Source organism: Mesoplodon densirostris, chromosome 18, assembly GCF_025265405.1.
Source record: "Mesoplodon densirostris isolate mMesDen1 chromosome 18, mMesDen1 primary haplotype, whole genome shotgun sequence".
In the NCBI taxonomy this organism is placed as follows: Eukaryota; Metazoa; Chordata; class Mammalia; order Artiodactyla; family Ziphiidae; genus Mesoplodon; species Mesoplodon densirostris.
Window position 1 is genome coordinate 19,712,211 of NC_082678.1, and position 23,146 is coordinate 19,735,356.

The 23,146-nt window shown below is 51.0% G+C and overlaps 1 protein-coding gene across 1 annotated transcript; it reads right to left on the reverse strand.

Moving 5' to 3' along the window:
* Positions 1-289: 289 nt before the first annotated feature.
* On the reverse strand, positions 290-20,279 carry DNAI2 (dynein axonemal intermediate chain 2). The gene is made up of 13 exons (XM_060082714.1): positions 20,097-20,279; positions 18,455-18,616; positions 17,354-17,475; positions 15,140-15,282; positions 13,987-14,100; positions 9,781-9,920; positions 8,775-8,897; positions 5,157-5,380; positions 4,253-4,388; positions 3,441-3,587; positions 2,400-2,627; positions 483-576; positions 290-315 (listed from the first exon to the last, which is right to left on the reverse strand). Exons 1-13 carry the CDS (start codon positions 20,277-20,279, stop codon positions 290-292), a joined length of 1,842 nt encoding a protein of 613 aa, XP_059938697.1.
* Between the last annotated feature and the right edge of the window lie 2,867 nt (positions 20,280-23,146).

Consider the following 23,146-nt stretch of genomic DNA (forward strand, 5'->3'; position numbering starts at 1 on the left):
CCCAGTCATGTGTGGGTGCGGAGGGTCAGTAAGGGAGAAGGAGAGACCGCTTCCTGCACCCACAGGCCTTCCCGAGGCCCGGCCATGGCCATGGCAAGCCCAGCGGAGGCTTTGCAAGCTTGTGAAGGAAGGTGCTTGTCGGGAAAGCCCTTGCAAAGCTCAACCCAAGGGAACAGGGAGGGCCAGGGGACCTGGGTGAGGTTGGCTGGGGTGTGGCTGAGACCAGGGGACCAGCGCGGGGATGAGCCCTGCCCCTTCCCTCCCTCCGAGGGGTCTCTTGGGACTGGGCTCAGGGAGTCACCGGGGACCGGGGATCTGTGGGGCATATGGGGGCTGGGTTGGTGCCCCTTTGCTCCTCCAGCCCTCCCTTACCCCGGAGACCCTTTAAGGGAGGGCGTTAGCACCCCGACTTGTAAAACCAGGGCAGTGCCGAGAGGTGGGAAGCAGGCGCGCGTGTGAGCGGGGCTCTGGTCAAGGCTGACCTTCCAAGGTTGGACTCTCTTCACCGTCTCTTTCTTCCTCCCTTTCTTCCTCTCCCTCCACCTCCTCTTCTGTCTCCAGACTTGGTCGTTCCAGCTACAGAAAGACAGCATAGACTTGTTGGTGGAGGGCAGGCCTCCCAGCACCCGGGAGGTTAACCCCTGAGCCTAGGTTGCTGGGCACCCAGGAGACCGCGCTGCCAGCACCACGGCCGTGAGAGCCTAGCGGGTGCTCAACACCTGTGGGTACGGGTGGTGGGCATAGCCTCAGGCACCTGCCGCTTGCTGCCTGGGCCACCTCTAGCTAGTTCCTCCTGAGTCTACTTGGTCCCCTCCCCTGTAAAGGGGACATGATTCCCTGCAGGGCTGTGGCTGGGATTAGAGATAATGCATGTGAGGACCCAGCAGTGCTTTCTCAGCTCTGACCCCAGAATGTCTGGCCAACTGCGGAGATGCAGAGACCGGCAGGAAGCGTGTGGTGGGCAGAAGGAGGGGGCCAGGCTCTGTGTAGCTTAACCCCTTCTGAGGATCAGCTTCTCCATCCAGAGCGTTCACGCTGCTGTGGGGAGCACGTCTGGGGCTGTCCAGCAGCAGACACAGGGTCAGTGGCCACATTGCACCGTGTCAGCATCACCTGCTGGAGGGCTGGAGGGTCCGGGGGATGGGTGGGAGGAGCCCGGGCTGTGGGTCAGAAAGGCAGGACTCCAGCCTCGCCTCAGCCCCACCTGTACCACCAGATGGTGTGAGAATAAAGCCGCTCAGATCCGAGTACTTCCAAATGCAAAATGCGCCCACAGAAATCACAGCCTGTCTCTAGACCCAGTGGGAGAGAGGCAGAAATGGTGAGTAGTCACGGGATGGAGCCGGTGAGCTTCTCTGCTCTCTTACCCACCTTCCGTCCCCCTGTCACTCCATCAGTGCCCGAGAACTGGACACACAGGCCGGCTTCATGGGCCGGCGCCCTGTGCGGCCACGCGGCCTGTGCTGAGCAGGGCTCCACGCTTGCTTTAGTGTCTGCTGCCACTGTCTTAAACTTCTCAACACTTTTTTTTTTTTTGGCCGCGAGGCATGAGGGATCTTAGTTCCGTGACCAGGGATCAAACCCGCAACCCCTGCAGTGGAAGCGCGGAGTCTTAACCACTGGACCACCAGGGAAGTCCCTTGAGCTTCTCAATACTTTTGAACTAGGGGCCCCATGTTTTCCTTCCTTCCCTAACTAGGTAGCCGATCTTGCTTACAAGGGCAGATGCTGGCCCACACTCGCTTGTTCTTTTCCCTTCCGTGTTGTGCTTTCACTCTTTCACATCTTAGCATCTTATCTGTGGGCCCCTAAAGACAATGGCCCAGACAGACCATGTCTTTTTCTTTGTCCCCTCGTACCTAAGAGGGCCTGGAAGGTGACACTACATTTATCACTCCATCTCCTCAGTTTCCAGATGAAAATTAAGGAACCAAGAAGTGAAGTGATGAGCCCAGGCGATACAGCTAGAAGGTGCTTTGGAGCCGGGGCCATGGATGGCTGAGCTCAGGACACATTTCACCCCCTGATGCCAGGAGGGGTCATCATGGATCTCACAGCCCCCGCCTCCCTGGGCCTCCAGGCTCCCTCTTCTCTGATGGCTCATGTAGCCCGGGTCACATGCATGTTCAAGGTCCCCATCGTGGTGGGGAGAGGAGGATTTCAAGAAGCACAGGGTACGGCTCCTGTGCTCAGGGAGCCTGAAGTGTGTTTGGAGACTTAGGATTCCTCTGGAGGAAGGGGGTAATTCCTCCCACTTGCCAGATGGACAAATGAAGGTCCACCCGGTGAGGCCACTTGCTCGCGGTCGCCCGAGGTCAGCAAGCAGGCAGCCCTGGCGCCGTGGCTCCCTCCCGGCCACGCCCCGCCCCCGCCCTGCCGAGCCCGCTCGAGGCCCCTACAGGCTTGGGCTTCTTCTTCATGGCTTCCGCCTCCCTCTTCTTCAGCTCCGTGAAGATGACATCAAAGAACTCCTCCTCGGCCTTGGTGACCAGCTCCTCCAGGTTCAAGGCAGGCTCCTCTTCCCTCTGGTGGCCATCCTTGCCCTCCGCCTTGCCCTTCTCCTTCAGCCGCATCTCACGGTGCCTGGCCTCCAGGATCTTCTCCCGCCGGGTCTCACGCTCAAATATCTGCGCACAGGGACAAAGAGGCCGTGGGAGAGGCAGGCAAGCAGCGCTGGCTCCCAGCACGGGGGCCGGGCGGGTTCTCCTTGCTCGACTCCAAGCAGCCCACACAGAGGCCTGTACTCTGGGCTAATGGCAAGAAAGGGGGGCTAAATATGGGGGTTGGGAGGCGGGAGCAGGGGTGCCAAGTTACTCAGTTCCAAGGAATTCCAAGAACACAGATGCAGGCGTGAAGAACACCCTCCGGGGCTGTGCAGCATGGCAGCCTGGGCCCACAGAGGACGAGTTCATTGGTGGGACCACAATCTCAGGCAGAGCCAGGAGGGTCTCCCAGGGTCTCGGCACCAGGGGTTTTCAATTTCTCTGTGTGCCCCATGGTTCTGGGGAGGCGCCTCTGGGGTGTTGGATCTCAGCCCCCAGGGCCCCTTCCCCAGGACGGTCCCCTTCCACCTGTCTTCTCTACAGGCATTCTGCTAAGGCTTCCTTGGACAGGTTCTGCTGCCCCAGAGGTATGTTGTTTGAAACTAGACAAACTGACCGAGTCAAACCACTTGGATTTGCAGCTGAAAAAAACTGAAGCTTGGAGACGTAAAGTGACTTGCCCAGGGCCACTTGGCTACTGAGTAGTGAAGCCAGGGTGGATTCAGACATTCCCAACATCCACTTCTCGGGCTCATTTCCTGATCTACCCCCAAATATCCATCCATTTCCCAGGAGGTGACGGAAAAGGGCATCTGTACTTCCCTGACTGGCCCGCTCGGCCAGGGGGCCAGGTCAGGACAGGAGCTGGTGCGCACCTCGCCCGGGGCCCGCACCTACCGAGGAAACCATGTTCTTCTCGTTCCTCTGCAGGGTGCACAGCCCATTCGAGACCTCCAGCAGCGTAGTTGTCCCCAGCTGGGAGCCACAGGCAATGAAACGTCCATTGTCTTGTAGCCGGAGGCAGAAGAGGGCCTCGTCACACACCTGTTGGAGGGTCAGGCAGACCCGAGAGGGAGGAGAGAGGAGCAATGTCACCCTTTGTTGGTCTGATTATCTGGCTCCTGGGGAGACTTAGCCAAGCAGCCCCATTCAGACACCCTTGGTGACTCCCCTGATTGAGGGGGACCCCAGCCTCAACCCACAGGATGAAGTTCACACTCTACGACTGGCTGTAAAACCCTTCACCCCCAGCCTCATCTTCCATCTCAGCCTGCCCCCCACACCCACCCCTTCAGTCCAGCCCCACTTTCTTTCTTTCTTTTTTTTTTCCTTTGCTGCACTGTTGGGCACGTGGGATCTTAGTTCCCCGACCAGGGATCGAACCCGTGGCCCCTGCATTGGGAGCGTGGAGTCTTAACCACTGGACCACCAGGGAAGTCCCTTCAGCCCCACTTTCATTCTGCAGTTTCCCCAGCCCCGCGCTTTCCCACGGCCCTAGCCTGCAGGTCTCTGCTCTGGCTTTGCTGATAGGATAACGTTAGCTCAGGCTGGAAGGGGTCAGCTGCCAGAAGCCTGCGCCCTGGCTTCTGAAGGAACAGGCCTGGCGGGAGGAAAGGCCGGGCATCTGCTTTTTAAATTCCCCTCAGGTGATTCTGCTGTGCCACCAGAGTCTGAGGGCCTGGGTGCATGGGGAGGCAGGTGCACATGACCTTCAGGCTGAGGGCGGGGTCACATTGCTTGAACACAAAGTCCCAGATGTCCAAGGTCCCGTCCATCTTGGTGGTGAAGAAAACCGCTGGCCTCACTGGGCTCCAGGCACCATCAGTGAGATAAGCCATGTGGTACCTGTTGGGAGACGGGTGCCACCGGTCAGGGACCCCTGTGGTTGGGAGGGATGGAGAGCCTGCTGAGCCGCAGCCCTACTCATCCAGCCCCGCCCCGGCTGCAGGGTTTCATTGCTGGGCAGGAAGTTCTTTCTTGTGTCTGACTTCTAGCCACACCAGCCTCACCACCCACAGCTCACAGTTTGCACTATTTCTTCAAAGAAGACATACAGATGGCCAACAGGTATACGAAAAGGTGCTCAACATCACCAATCATCAGAGGAATGCAATCAAAACCACAATGAGGTATCATCTCACAACTGTGAGGATGGCTAAATTATTACAAAAACAAAAGATGAGTGCTGGAGAGGGTGTGGAGAAAAGGGAACCCTTGTGCACTGTTAGTGGGAATGTAAATTGGTGCAGCCGCTATGGAGAACAGTGTGGAGGGTCCTCAGTCCCATTTCTGGGTCTTTATCCAAAGGAATTGAAATCAGGATCTTGAAGAGATACCTGCCCTCCCATGTCCACTGCAGCACTACTCACAATAGCCAAACATGGAAACAACCTAAATGTCCATCGACAGATGAATGTGCAGTTTGAAGCATCTTCCTTTCTGAAGGGGCTGAATCAAGCCACTGCCCAGCGTAAGCTTGGCTGTTTGTGGAGAAGTGTTTTCTCCATTTTATGGGTGGACACAGAGACGCTCAGAGCACTCCTGGCTTGGGCTGGGCCCCCTCTGTGCCCTCAACCCCCTGCATCCCTCTCCCGCCCCAACGTCCCCCCTTACTTGGTCCACATAATGGATGACTCCCGGCTGTCTTCTGACCAGATGCGGGCGGTCCAGTCGCCGACGGTCAGAAAGTTCTTCGGGTAAAATGGGTTTCGCTGCAGGGCATAGATGGGGCCATGGTGGCCTGAGAAGGTGCACACGATCTTCTCAGCCGATGTCTTGGCCTTGCGGTTGCAGGAGATGACGATGCCTTGCTCCGTGCCCACCATGAACTTGGTCGGCTGTGGAGGGAGTGACATGTAAGCGAAAGGCTCCATGGAACATCAGCTCAGGGTTTAGCTGGCAAGGCGAGCGGTTTTCCGGAGTCAGGGTGGTGGAACGGCAGGACGGCTGGGGGTCCAAAGGTGCTGAAAGTGCCTGCGGTTTAAGCCTCTGCTCGCGCTGTGCCCCGCCCCCTTCTAGGTAGCTGCGCCCACTCTTGCGCTTGATCAGATCCCACACTTCTTTAAACCTCCCAAGGGCCCCACAAATAAGGGCCCCCCGGGCTTCCATGGTGGCGCAGTGGTTGAGAGTCCGCCTGCCGATGCAGGGGACACGGGTTCGTGCCCCGATCCCGGAAGATCCCACATGCCGCGGAGCGGCTGGGCCCGCGAGCCATGGCCGCGGAGCCTGTGTGTCCGGAGCCTGTGCTCCGCAACGGGAGAGGCCACAGCAGTGAGAGGCCCGCGTACAGCAAAAAAAAAAAAAAAAAAAAAAAAAAAAAAAAAAAAAAAAAAAATAAGGGCCCCCGACTCTTCTGGTCCCTGGAGAATCTCATCACCAGCCCTCTTCCTGTAGCCTCACTGTGTCCACTAAGCATTTTGCCATAAAGATCCTGAATGTTTACACATAAAGTAAATGACTGAATCAATAATGTAAAACATGGATCTAGAAGAGCTCCCTCCAGCCTCCAGCTACTACACCCCGCAAAACTGGTCTACATTGTACACCCGTGTCCATTCACAACACCCAAGTGTCATCGACATGTGAACGACATGTGATCTGCCCGTACAATGCAATATTATTTGGCCTCAGAAAGGAAGGAAATTCTGCCACGTGCTACAATGTTGATAAACCTTGAGGACATTGTACTAAGTGAAAAAAGCTCATCACAAAAAGACAAACGCAGGAAGTGTTCACTAAAATGAGGTACCCGGAGGAGGTATATTCATAGACACAGAAAGTTGAAGGGGCTGAAGGGAGGGGAAAATGGGGAGTTTGTTGATTAAAAGGTACAGAGTGTCAGTTTTGTAAGATGAAAAAACTCGGGAGAGCCCACAATGTAAGTATATTTAACAATGGTTAAGATGGTACATTTTACATTATGTGCGTTTTTTTGTTTGCTTTTGTTTTTACTACAATTAAAAAGAACAACTGGGCTACAAATTGGAGGGTCAAAGGCAAGTGAAGACCCTTCTACACTGTTGGTGGGAGTGTAAAGTGGTACAGTCATTGTGGAGAACAGTATGGAGGTTCCTTAAAAAACTAAATATAGAACTAACATATGATCCAGCAATCCCACTTCTGGGCATATATTCGAAAAGATACATGCACCCCAATGTTTACTACAGCACTATTTACAATAGCCAAGACATGGAAGCAACCTAAATGCGCATCAATAGAGGAATGGATAAAGAAGATGTGAGACATATATACGATGGAATATTACTCAGCCATTAAAAAGAATGTAATAATGCCATTTGCAGCAACATGGATGGACCCAGAGATGATCATACTAAGTGAAGTAAGTCAGACAAAGACAAATATTCTATGATATCACTTATATGTGGAATCTAATTTAAAAATGATACAAATGAACCTATTTAGGGAGACTGCGTGCTTACAGTGCAGGGAGCCCAGGTTCAATCCCTGGTCAGGAACTAGATCCCACGTGCATGCCGCAACTAAGAGTCCTCATGCTGTAACTAAGAAGCCCACATGCTGCAACTAAGAAGCTCGCATGCCACAACTAAAGATCCCACCTGCTGCAACTAAGACCCGGCCTAGCCTAAATAAATAAATATTTAAAGAACAAAACAAAGCAAAAAACCCCCAAATGAATCTATTTATAAACAGAAACAGACTCACAGATATCGAAATGAAACTTATGGTTACCAAGGAGGAAAGGTGTGGGGAAGTGATAAATTAGGAGATTGGGATTAACGTATACACACTACTATATACAAAATAGATAACAAGGACCTTCTGTGTAGCACGGGGAGCTCTACTCAATACTCTGTAATGACCTACATGGGAAAAGAATCTAAAAAAGAGTAGACATATGTATTATGTATAACTGATTCACTTTGCTGTAGAGCAGAAACTAACACAACATTGCAAATCAACTATACTCCAATAAAAATTAAACAAAAAAAAAAAAAAAAAAAAGGAAAGGAAAGAGACACAGCTCGAGAGTCCCAGAAAAGTAAGGAATAAAGTCAACTCCAGGGCTTCTGCAAGCTAGTAAGGGAGATAAACTGCCCAGGTCCCGGTGGCCCACCATGCCTCAGACTCCTTGGTGGGGCATGGGGTGGAGAGCCTGGGCCTTGGGGTCAGAGCCCTCGGTTTGAGCTCAAGCATCCCCATGCTCTAGAGCATGTGACTTACCTCCCTAAGATGAAGTTGTTTATCTGCAAAGTAGGGATAATCACATCACCTCACAAGACGGTCATGGGTGATCACACAAGCTCAACACATAAGGCAGATACAAGGGTCTGGCACACAGTGTGGGAGAGGTGACGACTAATGGCAGTGAGGTCATTGCATCTAGCACTTGGCCTAGAAATCTCTGATTCGGGGACAGAATGCTTTTCTGAGTCCTCCCCACTGTGACTCCATGCCCAGGGCTGAGGAGGTCAGTAAAACTGTCTTCCACCTCATCTACCACATTGATCCCCCAGCTTGGGGGGTGGGGTGGGGGACTCCCAGGGCAGGGGTGAGGCCAGAGCACCTGCACCTCCTAAGGGCCTGGGAATGATGTCACACGGCCTGGAAGCAAACCAGTGACAATCCCAAGGGGGAGCCAGGCCAAGAGCCATCTGGAAAGGTCATTTTCTTGCTTTGGAGGGAGTCTTTATTTGCAGCTTCTAGAAGCTTCCCTCCTCGGACACAACCACATTACCACTTTGATATTTCTTTACTGTTCCTTCTCGGTTACTAAATGCCATCATAGGCCCGTGCTCTGGTTTGCCAAGGAGGCTCCTCTGATCTCATTTTCCTCTCCAACACCTCTTCTTTCCCCACGGAAGTGAAGCCACCGGCCCAGGGTCCCACGTGAGGCAGGGACAGACCTGGAGCCTGGCCTCTGAATGCTGGTTGTGGACAGGGCTCTTCTCATAGAATGGGGCCTCTCTGGAATCCTGTCCTTTCAGAAAGCTTGCCTTCTGATCAGCCTGGACATTAGCCAAATGGCGACTCTTGAGTGAATTAGAATGGCCTCCTTCCTCTGCTCTGCTGCCCCCTGCTGGAAAGTGGTTGTAAAGACCACACCGGTCTAGGAGGACCACAGGCGGATGCTCCAGTGCACAAGGTGAGAAGGAGCCACAGGGTCCATCTGACACAGTAGCCACGGCTCTGCCCTTGGCTTTGGCTGCCCTGGCAATGGAAGTCAGGGAAGGGAGAGGAAGGGACACCCACCAGAGTAGCCTCGAACTCCAGGGAGATGGCCCCCAAGGCATGCTCCAGCTGTTCCTTTTTGGTGATGTCCATGATGACGACCTCGGTGGGCTCGCTCAGCTTCCGGATGTCCCACCACATGACCTGATGGGAGGAGGGGCCAACTCTGAGACCTGAGGTCCCGCAATTCTCCTGACTTTTGCCTTCTTTTCCCCCTCCACCTTTTTGGGGCCAGTCACTGGGGCCAAAGGGGTGTCTGACAGAGACTACCAGCAACCTGAGGGAACAAACATGCTTTGAGAATCACTCCTTTTGTCCACAGTCCCAAGCCTGGCTAATCATCAGCGTCATGAGCAAGCTTCCTAAAATCCAGATGCCAGGGCCTCACCCCAGACCTCCTGAAGGAGAATTGCCAGATGTGTATTCTTAAAGTCTCCTCACAGCAGGGCAATATATAGCAACATTCAAAATGCACGCATGCTTTGACACAGAAATCCCACCACCAGGAACGTATACTTCACATGTGTGTGGTAATCTATATACAAACACACTCTTTGCCACATTTTTTGGTAACTACAAAATATTAAAATCCACTTAAACAAATTACAGCATACCCATAATTTATTAAGTCCTTAGCAGGCATGGGGCAGTGCTTTATGATATATGAAATCATCTTCAAGACATGCTAAATGAAAAACGTCAAGTGCAGATCAACGTGCGAGGTGTACAGAAAGAGAGCAAAGACAGACACGTTTGCTTCTGTATGCAGACATGGAGGCTGGAGGCTGATGTGGGTGGGCGGCTACAGGGAGGGGGACTGGGAGGCTTGAAGGTAGAGGTGGGAGGAAGGCGTTTCACTGTCTGCCCTTTTGTACCTTTGGGATCTTGTTCCATGTGCATGTATTACCTATTATTCAATTTAAAAATGGAATGAAAAGGAAACATTCTTAGGTAATCCAGTGGAAGGCCGGGAAACTGTTACTGATCCCCACCCCCTTGCCCCCTACAACGTCTGGCTGGTCGGTACCTGCCCGTCCGTGGATGCCGAGAAGCACTCGGTGCCCGTCTTCGACTGCAGCCAGATGGTGCCGTAAACAGGGTCTCGGTGGCTGAACTCAATGGTGGACAGCTCTGCCACCAGGCTGCCCTTCCTGGTGTCCCAACAGGCTGGCGGGGAAGAAAATGAAGGGGATGTGATGGGGGCACAGGCTTCCTTTCTTAGTGCAGGGAGCACGGGATAGAGGGATGCTGCTTGTCTTGGTTTGGCAGGTACGTGGTTTTTTAGAAGCGGGGCTAAGTTCAAACCCGCCTGAGTTTCCTACCAGACCCCAAGGCATGCTTCATTCATTCCACTGAGCCCCTAACACATGTTGAGCATCACACTGGGCACTGGGGAGGCCACTGGGATTCAGACAGCCACAGTCCCTGGGAGACGGGAAGGGAAATCTGCAAGTACAGCCCGTGCTGTGATTGCTCCAGAAGGAGACACATGGAGGCAGTCAGGGAAGGCTTCCTGGAGGAAGTGAGAAGGAACTAAGACTGAGGAGGAGCCTCGGAATGGAGTGAGCCAGGCAAAGAGAGAGGAGCGCCTCCACCCCAGGGAAAGGCTCTGGGAAGTAAAAACATCTACGCACATCTCTCCTGCTGCATCCACTCATTCCCTTTTCGCCTCTGTACCTTTGCTACATCTGATCAGAAAGAAACACAGAGGGAGATTTATCCTTTCTTCTGATTCATAATTAGTACGTCGCTTCTTCTGTTTTACCAAGAAAGACTCGAAGCTTACCTATTATTTTGTCCCAGTGGATTCTGTTTTCATTTTCCCACGAGGGTATAGCGAGGACCCACCCTATCACTCAGAGCTGTTTCTAGGAAAGCTGGTTTTGTAAAACAACAACAAAAGTCCATGATCCATAAATCTTGATTTATGGAATCCAAGTCCAAGGCATTTGGCCCTGGACCAGTCTGGCCCAGAAACAGGTTTTCTTAGCTAAGCTCGCTCTGCTTGGGCAAAGCAGTACTCCACGGTGGGTCCCATGTCTTTCTTACAGACAGAAGGGCCCCAGAGCCTGGGCTGGTCTGAGCTGGCATGAAAAACCACTGAAAGAGTTAAGAATGATGAGCGAGGCGGGGCTCCTGCATAAATCGTGGCCAAGTGGCTTTGCTTCAGTCTTTTAAAGCCTGGGCAGCCAGATGGATTTGCAGGAGGCTTATGGGAGCCCACGTCTATCTCATAACCCTGGAGCTCCCCTGGAGAGGGGGCAGCAGGTCTAAGAGGGAGGTCAGAGGCCTCAGGAGGCCAGGAGGCCAGGAGGCAGCCTGGCCACAGAGAGTTGCTGAGAAGCGTCCCAGCCGTTCCGGCCCCTACTCCTGGAGCAAGAGGGGAACATAGGAGAGCTCGTGAAGACAGGAGGGAAGGGGAACCCTTTTCGTGTCTGGTTGAGTCTGGCCTGGGATGCAGACAGGAGGATTAATGGTTTGGTTACTTCAAGGCCAGAGGTGAAGGGCAGGCAGGAACCTTCAGGGCCCACGTGGGTAGGTTTCTTCTGAGCTCACCAGGGATACCAACATCAGTTTTCTGGGCGTCCCACCAGCAAAAATGGCAGAGTAAAGACCTCTGAGAATTCTCTCCTCCATAAAGGCCAAGAGAACCTTGGCAAAAATGGTCAGAATCAACTTTTTCAGAACTCTGGAAATTAGCCAAAGGCTGGCAGCCAATCAGAGTGTTTATTTGAGAAAAACGGCTGAATCTTGGTAAGAACAGTAAGTTCTGTTGCATTTTGACTTGCCCTAGTTAGGATCCTATACTCTCTGGTTCTATGGTAGCCTTGAAAAATAACATTCTGCCTTCCTGGTAAAAAAACCAATAGCCTGGGGCTTCCCTGGTGGCGCAGTGGTTGGGAGTCCTCCTGCCAATGCAGGGGACACAGGTTCGTGCCCCCGTCCGGGAGGGTCTCACATGCCGTGGAGCGGCTGGGCCCGTGAGCCATGGCCGCTGAGCCTGCGTGTCCAGAGCCTGTGCTCCGCAACGGGAGAGGCCGCAACAGTGAGAGACCCGCGTACGGCAAAAAAAAAAAAAAAAAAAAACCAATAGCCTGGCAGCCAAGGGATGGAGCAGAATGGAGCTGGAGCTCTTTCAAAGTCTCCTATTCAAAGAATCGTCACTATTTGACCTGTCTGTCTGGTGGTTCCCTGGAAGACCCCCCCAATTGCAAGGTTGTCTATTTTCACCTTGACTTGGAGCTTGCCCAGTGAAAAAGGTCTTTTTAAGAAGGCAATTTTGAAAATAATTATAATTACAGACAACTGATTAACTTTGCAGGGTCCCACAGTGGTGGATAACAAGTGGGGCAAACAATAGGCTAACCAAAATGCTTGAAAGGAAAGGCTGGAGAATGTCCATAGGAGTTTTGAAAAGCTCCTGGAACCTAAAAGGTCACATGCATGGGTATGGCTGTGTGCATTCCCAGGGCTGCACACATACTTAGGAAAGAACTGAGAAGGCCCTAAGCTTTCACCTCTGGCTGACCTTAAGGCTCAGTGCAGCGGCTAAGGCAGAGTTGACAACCGCCTGGCTGAGTGTTGAAGGTATACTCAAGTATGCACACAGAGCCTCCCAGCAAAGTCTGTGAGATTTACTGGCTCCAGATGACAACATGCAGAAAACATTCATCTCAAGCGCACAGGGAACATTCTCCAAGATAGACCACATGTTAGGCCATAAAACAGGTCTCAATAGATTTTAAAGATTGAAATCATGCAAGGTATCTTTTCTTACTATAACAGAATAAAACTAGAAACCAATAACTGAAGGAAAACCGGAAAATTCACAAACGTAGAGAAATTAAACAACATACATCTAAATAATCCATGGGTCAAAGAAGAAGTCAAAGGGAAATTAGAAAATACCTTGAAATGAATGAACATGAGAAGACAACATACCAAAACTTAGGGTAGCTAAAGCCATGTTTAGAGGTAAATGTATAACTGTAAATATCTGTATTTTTAAAAACCTCAAATCAATAATCAAACCTTCCACTTTAAGAAATTTAGAAAAAGAAGAGCAAAATAAACCCAAAGCAAGCAGAAGGAAGGAAATAGTAAGGGTTAGAGTGGAAATAAATGAAGTGGAGAGTTTAAAAACTGAGAAAAATCAATAAAATAAAAAGTTCGTTCTTTGAAAATAAAACAAAATTTACCGACCTCTAGCTAGACTGACCAAGTGAAAAAGGGAGAACACTCAAATTACTAAAACCAGGAAAGACATAGGAGATGTTACTACCAACCTTACAGAAATGAAATGATTGTAAGAGAATGAACTATTGTGTCAACACATTAGATTACCTAGATGAAAAGGAAAAATTCTAGAAAAACACAAACTATCAAAACTGATTCAAGAAGAAATAGAAAACGTGAGAAGACCTGTAACAAATAAAGAGGTTGAATTTTCAACTTTAAAACTACCAATAAGAAAAATCCCTGGACCAGATGGCTTCATTGGTGAATTCTACCAAATATTTAAAGACGAATGGCTATCAACTGTTCACAAACTCCTCCAAAAACAAAACAAAACAAAACAAAAAAACAGAAGAGGAGTAACACTTCCCCATTCATTCTTTTTTTTTATGTATGAAGTTTTATTTAACTCATTAATGAAAGAACAAGCAAGACGGTAAGCTGGTTTTAAAAAAGTTTTGATAGAATCAGTTTCTAAACTGAATGAATCCCCCTGTAAATGGTCTTCATACCTCTTGTTTTAGCCAGTTCTATAATTTTTTTTCCTTCCCCCCCCCCGACTCACTCTATATGGCTGGTATTACTCACACCCATTACTATGTAGGTTGCCCCCAACTGCATCTCCTGAGATGGAGCTCCCCAGTGGTCTCATAACCCCTTTGCCTCTAGCTAACCTAGCTTAGCTCAGGGTAGGCGTACAGTAAATGTTTCTTGACTTCACTTGGCCCATAATTTTCTTAACTTTTTATTTTGAACTCATTTTAGACTCACTTAACTTCTACAACTGAAGACACGGCTGAGGTATCAGCAAAACCTGTTTCACCTTGACGTCTGGAAGCTGCAGGAAGTCCCCACCCCACTTTGTCTTCCATGGCAAGCCTGGCCTGGCAGGTGGGCCCTGGCCAGATAGGAGCAGGGGCCAAGCTGCCTGAGAGCCTTCAGGGGACTCGGGCTGACTCCTGGTTAAGTGCCGGGGAGGGGGGGGGTCCCTCCTTACCGATCTGCCCATTGTAGCAGCCTGCCAGGAGCACGTGGGAATCTTTGGGGTTGTATTCCAAGGTGACAAGAGGAGAAGACGGCTTTAGGGCAATTTCTGGCCTGTTGGGGTTTTCTACAAAGCAGAACAACAACAACAACTATATATATATATATATATATATATATATATATATATATATATATATATATATATATGTACTCTACCAGACCTGGAAAAAAAAGGACAGGGTCAAACACTTTAACCCCTTCTACAGGTGGGGGGTGGCAGGGGAAGCCTGGAAGCCCCTCTCCAGGCTGCAAGCTCTGGTCCTCAGTGGCCAGCATCTAGCCCTGGAGGCTCTTCTACTGGTTTTATTTTTGGGAATCAGGATTGTGTGTGTGTGATTGTCATTCTAGTCCATTTTCCAGGTTTGGTATTAAATGAGGTTTAAGGCTTTTACAAAAAGTCAACTCTCCCCTGACTTGTGTGAACCAGCTGCCCTGTGTGTACAGCAGGGATAATGATGGAGTCCAGCCCACGGGGCAGCCCTAAGAGCTCACTGAGCTGCTCAGGTGTGTAAAGTGCTCAGTCCTGTGCGTGGCACCTACACCTGCTAATAAAGGCTAACGTTTATTTTCACAACGACAGCAATGAGGGACGTCTGAGAGCATGGATGGAGCCCACAGTCACCCGCTACCTGCCAGACTCTGCCCTGGGAGTGAGCCCTTCTGTCAACAGTGGTCCGTGCTCCCGAGTGGACACACTGCCCCTACTGGCCATGAATTAGGGGAAAGTGCCAGGACAGGTGGGACAGAGGTGAGTCCCTGTGTCCCTGTGAGGACCCCTTGGGTCCCTTCTCAGTCTGCTGGGGACTCTTTCTGATATGCTCTTCAGGGACCCAGAGTTGGGTCTCCATGTGGTCTGGTCTTGAATGCCCTGGGATCTGGAAATGAAGGGAGTTCCTGCTTCTGATCTGGCTCCGCTTGGCTGCACCTGAACCCAGACAGCAAAGGGATGAGACAGAGGCTTCCTCCTGGGTCCCTGGGCATCCCAGTGAGGGACCAGCCCCACGAGAGTCCCGCTGCTTCTACCTTCCTCCCCCACGAGTTTTCACTGGTCTCTGCCGCACTCCCTCATCCTTCCCTGGCTACCAGACCCCTCTCTTCCTCACCCAGGTCCCAGATGTACGATTCGTTGCTCATGCCCTCAGGTGCCCGTTGAAAGTCCAAGCAAGAGTACGCCACTGCCAACTTCCTGCTGCCATCAGGGTGCCAGGAGATGTGTGTGGCTGACCGCTTAATTTCCTGGGGATCCCTTTAGGGGAGGGCAAGAGGGCAGAAGACTGAAATCCCAGGCTCCCTAAATTTCGTATTTGCTAAGTTTTTTCTTAAAAGAATTCATACATATTTAAACATTCGCTCAGATAAATTTATTTTAAAAACAAAGCTGACAGGACTCCCTTAATTGGAAAATTGATCTCACCAGCCATAAATAAAAGCTAATAAAAATTAAGACAATGGAAATAAAATATTAAATTTCAGCCTGATGTCTTCGTTTGCTGAAAGTTCCGAGCCTGAGGCTTGATTTCTCATTAATATTAAACTATGATAGAGGGTGAGGAATTCAGCCATTATGCTCCGTGGTATTTGCCCAATTGAGTTTAAAACATATGTCCACACAAAAGCCTGCACACAGAGGTTTACAGCAGTTTTATTCATAATTCCCCAAACTTGGAACCAACCAAGATGCCCTTCGGTAGGTGAATGGATAAACTGTGGTACATCCAGACATCATTATTATTCAACATTAAAAAGAAATGAGGGCTTCCCTGGTGGCGCAGTGGTTGAGAGTCCGCCTGCTGATGCAGGGGACAAGGGTTCGTGCCCCAGTCTGGGAAGATCCCACATGCCGGGGAGCGGCTGGGCCCGTGAGCCATGGCCACTGAGCCTGCGTGTCTGGAGCCTGTGCTCTGCAACTGGAGAGGCCACAGCAGTGAGAGGCCCGCGTACGGCAAAAAAAAAAAAAAAAAAAAAAAAAAAAGACTTAATGGCCCCAAACTGACACTTTGTCATTGAAGTCACCGGAAGGAATGAACGAACGTGGGAAATGAAATAACTTTCTGGCCATGTGACTCATCAACATCACTCCTCCCTGGAAGCACTGCTATGGTAGAAGGAGCACAGGCTGAGACCCATCCTTGGTTGGGTCACCCACCCACTGTGAGCCCTGAGCACATCCCCTCCCTAGGGTCAGTTTCCTCATCTGTCAGACGCGGAGGGTGGATGGCATGACTTCTAATGCGTCAGCCCTCTTGGATATCCACATGGAAGGTCAGATCCCAGCAGGGCTGGAGCAGCAGGGCAGACAGCCCCCGCCCCACCCTGGCCCTTCTCTTGCACGCCCATTGCTAGAAGCCTGCTCGGCACACCATGACTCAGCCCTGGATCAGAAAAGAGTCCTTACTGGTTGTGCTGGGGCTGGGTGAAACACTTCCCAGGACCCTCAGTGGGTCACGGTGGCAAAATGAATCCTCCAGAGTTGGCATTTGAGGCTAGTCACGTCTGAAATCACAGGTATTCTCTGCATATATGAGCATACACACACACGCGCGCACATATATACATGCATATACATGTATACGTGCACACACATGCACATATATACATATACATGTATATACACATATGCATACATACATGCACACATGCATATAAGTGTATTTTAAACAAAAAGTAGTGCTCTCTACACACTGTCTGCCCCCTGTTTTGCTTTGGTTTCACATAGTAAATCTTGGAAACTCTCTATAGGCACATAAGGAGCTGCCTCATTCATTCTGATGGCTGCGTGGTATTCAACAGTGTGGGCATACCAGAATTGCTGGAACCAGCCCCCTACCGATGCGTTTAGCTTCCTTCCAGTCTTTGGCTAGCACACACCCTGCCGCAGTGAATATCCAGTGACTTCACACACGTGTCTGTGGGATAAATTTCTTTTGTCAAATTTCTGCTGTCCTTGGAGGTCATTCCAGGCACACTCCTGAGAGTTTGGAATGAGGGTCTTGTTTACTCACAGTGCAGCTGGATCACTGACGTTGGGTACTTGATACATTCTCTACACCGTGTGAATCAACCACACTTGTACACAGCTTTGCAATTTGCTTTAGTCTTTCCCCAGACTCTGTCCTCCTTTTCCACCAACCAGGCCTGCCCTCAGGGTGGGCACCACTTGTCTGCTGGGTGTTTTATTGCTCTGTTCCTTATTAAGCTTGGATCACAGATGGCATTGTACCCATGGCATGGAGTGACGGGCAAGGGGTCACCTTTGGAAGCACCCACGCATAGGGCTGAGAGAAATTGGCCAGACACCTGCCTGGCTATAGAGGTACCTGAAAACATTGATGGTTTTAGCTGAAGCGGCCTCTTCCATCACCTCCAGCGCATCCTCGTCATCAAAATACTCCTGGTAGATGTCAGTGGCGTTATTCTGCTTGATGCAGTGCTCCATGATCTGAGGAGGACACAGCGGGAGTTCTTAGCAGTAAAGGGAGGTCCTTTCAGCCTGACCAGGGCTGAGATGGAGTCTGGGAGGGACGAGAAATACCTAGTAGTCTTTTCCCATCCTTCCAGCCCATGCATTTTCAATGGGGGCAACACCTACCCCCCAAAAGGGTGGAAATTGGTTCTTGGGGGTAAAATATTATTACTTTTTTATACAAAGCACAGATATACATACAGTACATAAATATATAGTACACCTATGGTATTACATTTTCATTGGGGTGGGGCGATGTCTAAAAAGGCTTGTTGGGGGACAACAATGAAAAAAAGGTGAAGAAACACTGCTCCAGGCAAACAGAATTAGTAATCACTCCATATATGGCATCCATCTCCTGTTTCCTCCACCCAGAAGGCCATTCCCCGTTATTCCAAATATCCAACAAGGAAAACTCAAGATCAAGTGCCACCTCTTCCAGGAAGACTCCCCTGATTCCTTCAGCAGGAAATCAACTCTCCCTCCTTATGGGGCAAATGGCAGAGCATCTTTCCTCTTACAGCCTTTCCTTCTACCTTATACAGTGATACCTCTGTATTTGTTTTTGGCCTCCAATGGATTATAAACTCTTTGGGGCCGAATATATGTGAATTTCACTTTTTGCAATCTCTACTGCACCTGGCAGAGACTAGAAGCTCCATCCAAATGTGTCGAATGAATGAATGATCCCTACTGGCAGGTAGCTGCTGCGTGGGGTTCCTTGGGGTTCTCTTTGCCCAGAGGATTTCCTATTTTTCAGATTCCTGTTAAAGCCTGTTCAGTCCTTGGACCTTCTGGTCTGCTGTGTGGACCTGCCTGCCTGCTCCCAGACAGAAGGTTGCATAACGTAGCTGGTGTCCTTCCCCGAGGAGCCACGGTTGCTGAGCTTGACGTGCAGCTGGGGAAGCAGAGTGACGGCTGAGGCCCTGACCACTGGCGCTGAAGGAAGCCTTACCGAGCCCAGCTGCGTGATGGTCTTGATGTAGTTCTCATCTTTCTCCACCTTCTTCCGGAAGCGGGTCGTCTGCTCCAGTTCCAGGGGGTTCACATCCTTGGGCCAGCCCCCCTCGATGTGATTAACCCCCCGGGTCTCCATTTCAAACCGCTCTGTGTTGGCCTAGACAGAGAGCCACAGGTGAGAAGACGCCTGGCCCTGGTGGAAGCATCCGACCACTTCTGCAAACCAGTGTCCCAGGGCTCCCGGGTCCCTGGGCTCTGAGCGCTCAGGGTTGGACCTGTGAGGTGCCCCTGGCCAAAGCCACTATATTTTCAGGTCCAGCAAGGAACTTTCTGGTCCTTGGATGGTCACAGGCAGCCCCAAAAGTGCCACCCCTGTGGAGTTAGCAGCTTTGCAGATGCTGCCAGTGGCTATGGAAAATCCAGTTCTGACCTGATCTCAACCCTAAAGGTCCAGAGGAGCCCACCCACCAGTTCTGTGAGATCCCAAAGGAAAATGTGACTAAGCTTTCTCCACCCTACCATTTACAATGTCACAGGAATCGAGACATAAAAACAATTAAGAGTGTGGACTTGCTTTGCCCATTCTCTGTTGTAGGGAGGATGGCATAGATGTAGTTTTACCCCTTAAACTTACTTCTTTTCCTCCTTCCCAGTTTTCCCCCACCTTTTAAATTGTGGTAAAATACACATAACATAAAATCTACCATTTTGACTAAAATGTACAAGTTAGTAGCATTAAGAACAGTCACAATGTTGTGCAATCATGATCACTATCTAATTCCAGAACTTTCTCATCACCCCAAATGGAGACTCCATACCCATTGAGCGGTCACTCCCCTTCTCCTTTTCCAAAGCTAAAAGTTTCAACAGGGTGGAGCTGCTGACAGAGGAGACCCTGATGTGGTGTGGCCTTCATGGCCACCATCTTGTTTAGGTGGCTACACCATGAACAAAACCACTCTGGTCCCCATGACAGCAGCTTGCCCTGGGAAAGCAAGAAACTCAGTTTGTTTGAACTGTGAGTTATTGGAGCCATCCACAAAGCGTTTTGGCCAAATCAGTGTGATTTTCATTCCGTTGATTTGGGAACATGACAGTTGTGTTAACTCCTTCAGTCTAATCTTCTCTCAGCCGTTCTTGACATAATCAGGAGCTGATCACTTGGTTCAGACAGACCAGGAGAAATCTGGGAGCTTGGACAGCAACATGACCCTCAGTTCCTTTATACTGGAGGCACCTCTGACCAGCACTTTCTATGGGACCTTTTCCTTTTCCCAAGCTAGGCGGGTCCTGTAGATGTGAATCCCTGGCCCCCTCAGATACCTCTCCCAGATGTACCCAATGCCTAACACAACTCTAGTAAGAGTCTTAGAGGTGAGGCCAGAGCCCCTGGGAGAGAGAACATCTTGATTTACATTCACCCGGCCCAGGGAATGGTTGGTGCTGGGCCTTGTCCTGACCCTGGGCACCGAGGTGGGTCTGGGAGCGATTCTGCCCTCGTACTTCCAGCATCTTCACTGATCCACTCTAACTGGCTTCCAGGGGGATGGAGTCACCCAGGCCCACTTGCCTGCCTTGGCCAGCCACCCTGCCGGACCACACCTCCACTGGCCCCGGCCCCTGGGGCAGGGACCCACCTCGTGTTCCGACATGCTGGTGGAGCACTGGATGCCCTTGTCCACAGGGTTCCGCTCCATGAATTGCTTGGCCAGCTCAGGGTTGGGCGGTATGTCGATGTTCAGCTCTGCCTGGCGGTCGGAGAAGTTGCATTGCTTCCCGAACTCGCTGCGCTTCTTGACATACACGTACACAATCTCCATGGTACCAGCTGCTGCAGGAACAGAGGGAGAGTGTGTGGTGAGGGGCCCCAGCTGGCTGATTCCCAGTCCCCACGGACCCTACCACCGGGGGCAACTCCAGGCTCCTAATGGATTTATCCAGATGCTCCATCTGCATTTAAAAAATAATTTATGGAGTGATGACTACAGGCTAAGCATCATCTTCAGTTCTTACCATTGCCCTCTGAAGTGGACAATAAAATCACCCTTTTACTTTGGAGGAATCCGATATTTGGCGATACCCAGAATGCCTTGCCCAGGATCACATAGCTCACATGTGGTAGAGCTGGTCTACCTGACTCCAAATCTCTTACTCACCAAATGATACAGTTTTTGCTGAGCTAGTATGTTTATTGCGAGGCAGGAAGAAATACTGATGGCGATTATGTTGAACTAAATTCCCTGCCACACACTGGACCTGATCATACAGCATACAGATTTGAGCCCCAGGCCTCTCTGGAAACCCTCCCATCCAACCATGTGATTGCCAGAAAGGCTCACCCACTAGGTTACTGGATTCCACCCTCCATCACCCTGTGGGAGCCCCACTGAAACCTCTTCCTTCCACGTCACTCCAACGGGGACAGGGCTGGGAGTCCAGGTGAGAAGGAGAGAGGGTCAGACCACTTCCCCAGCAGGCAGAAGAGTTAGGCCTTTGGGAAACCCTCTGACTTGTGCTACTGGTCATGAAAGGCACAGTGGGAAATTGAAAAGCAGGCTGGGTTGGACCCTGACTTCAAGTTCTGGCCCTGCCACTCACCAGCTGCTTGACCTTGGCTGGGCCACTCAGTCATTCCAAGACTTGACACACTTAGGATGCTGAGAAGGTGAAATGCAAGATCTCGGGCAGCAGCAGAGCCAGGGTTCAAATGCAACGCTCGGAAATGCATTCTCACTCATGCTAACTGGAAGTCTTAGAAAGGCCGTGGCCCTTCCCACGAATTGCTCTCGACTTGCCCCAAAAGACAAGATTAAGAAAATAAAGAGAGGGCTTCCCTGGTGGCGCAGTGGTTAGGAATCTACCTGCCCATGCAGGGGACACGGGTTCAAGCCCTGGTCCGGGAAGATCTCACATGCCATGCCATGGAGCAACTAAGCCCATGTACCACAACTACTGAGCCTGTGCTCTAGAGCCCGTGAGCCGCAACTACTGAGCCTGCGTGCCAAAACTACTGAAGCCCGCACGCCTAGAGCCCGTGCTCCACAACAAGAGAAGCCACCGCAATGAGAAGCCCGCGCACTGCAATGGAGGGCAGGGAATTATAGTGATTGAGCCCCTACTAGGGCAAATAAATTAATTTTAAAAATAAAAATAAATAAAGTGAGGGCTCTTAATCTCTCAACCAACGTTTCTCGCATCTGGGACGTCCATTCAAAACATAGAGATTCCCAGGCCCCCTCCTGCAAACACTGATTTACATGTGTGGGATGAGGCCTAGCAAAGTGTGTTTTACACAATCACCCCAGATGACTGTTAGGACCAGATATGTGTCTGACCCCACCTCCAGGGCTTCAAAGGACCAGAGAGGTGGGTCCCGGCTGCCCCCTGAGATGCAGGGCCAAGAGCTGTGTGACAGCCTATAAGCACGTGCCTGGGTGTCCTTGGGCCCTGGAGCAGCTGGGACCAGGGTTCACGGCGACGAGGATGCGAGGTTAACTCCTAGGTCCCTTTGCATCCACCTATATTGTTCCTTGAAGACAATACCACCCTCCCAACCGCCCAGCCCGAGCCCCAGAACAACTCAAACTGCACCAGACTCACAGAGAGCAGTATTTCCCGCTCTTTCCTGTGGTTTGGAAACTCTTCTGCCCAGGAAGGGTAAAAGCAATGGCTTGGAGAACAGAGGGTGGGGACAGAAGCACAGATTACAGCAGGTTGCCCTCATGGGTTGTTTGACATGGACAAGCTAGAGCCTCGTGCAAAAGGACGCACATCCAATTAGCTTCTTCCTGTCCGCCAGCACACTGCTGAAGTACAACAGGGCTGCACCTGCGCCCCTTCCCCCCACCCCCCAAGGACTGCCAGACTCAGGCAATTACAGGCTGCCTGTCTCTCCCTCTGTTAAAAGATAATTGCTACGAGACAGCTAGCTCCTAGGGGACACGAGGGGTCTTAAGAGCATGAGGAAACCCCAGGAAGACAAAAATATCCTCTTTAGCCCAGGTCATATCTTTAACAGCTTTGCTTTCCTTCTTGGTGCTTCCTAGGGCCAAGCTAGGAGCGAGAACAGAGGCATTGTTTTCTATCTGGAGGCAGACAGAGGGGACATTTAAAGGCTGGCTGGGTGATGGGAAGACAGCTCATTCAAGGACCCAGAGCGGGCTCTTTCTCGCAAGCTGGTGGAGCATGAACACGAATGGTGAGGTCAGAGTTGGGGGTCTCAGGAGGTCTCTTCCCGCCCTGGTGAGACAAGTCTCATAGGCTGGGCTGCCCCAAGCAGCACCTGAACGGGGCTGTCTGCAGAGGGGGCTTCCAAGGAAGGCAGGAGCAGCATCACTGCCCTCTGGGAGTTCTGGGGAGGAGATCGCCCACCCGTGGGAACCTCAGGCCCACAGGCATCTCAAACACAAGAACGCGCAGAATTGGAGACATGCTGATCTGAATGTCAAATATGCAACCACCTCTTGCATCCTGGGGCAGTCAGATCAGAACCTTAACCAAACATAAAAACAAAACTAGGCTTGTGCAGTGATAGTGAGCAAAGTAATTCCTGGAAAAGAACTTCCTTTGGCTTAAGAGAAAGTGTGTTTCCCAAGCAGGGAGACGAGGGAGTGGAGGGTGGCTCAGAAGTTCAGTGCAGGGTTTTCGCAGGCAGGCGGGTGGGGGGTGGCACCTTCCCTCACCACGG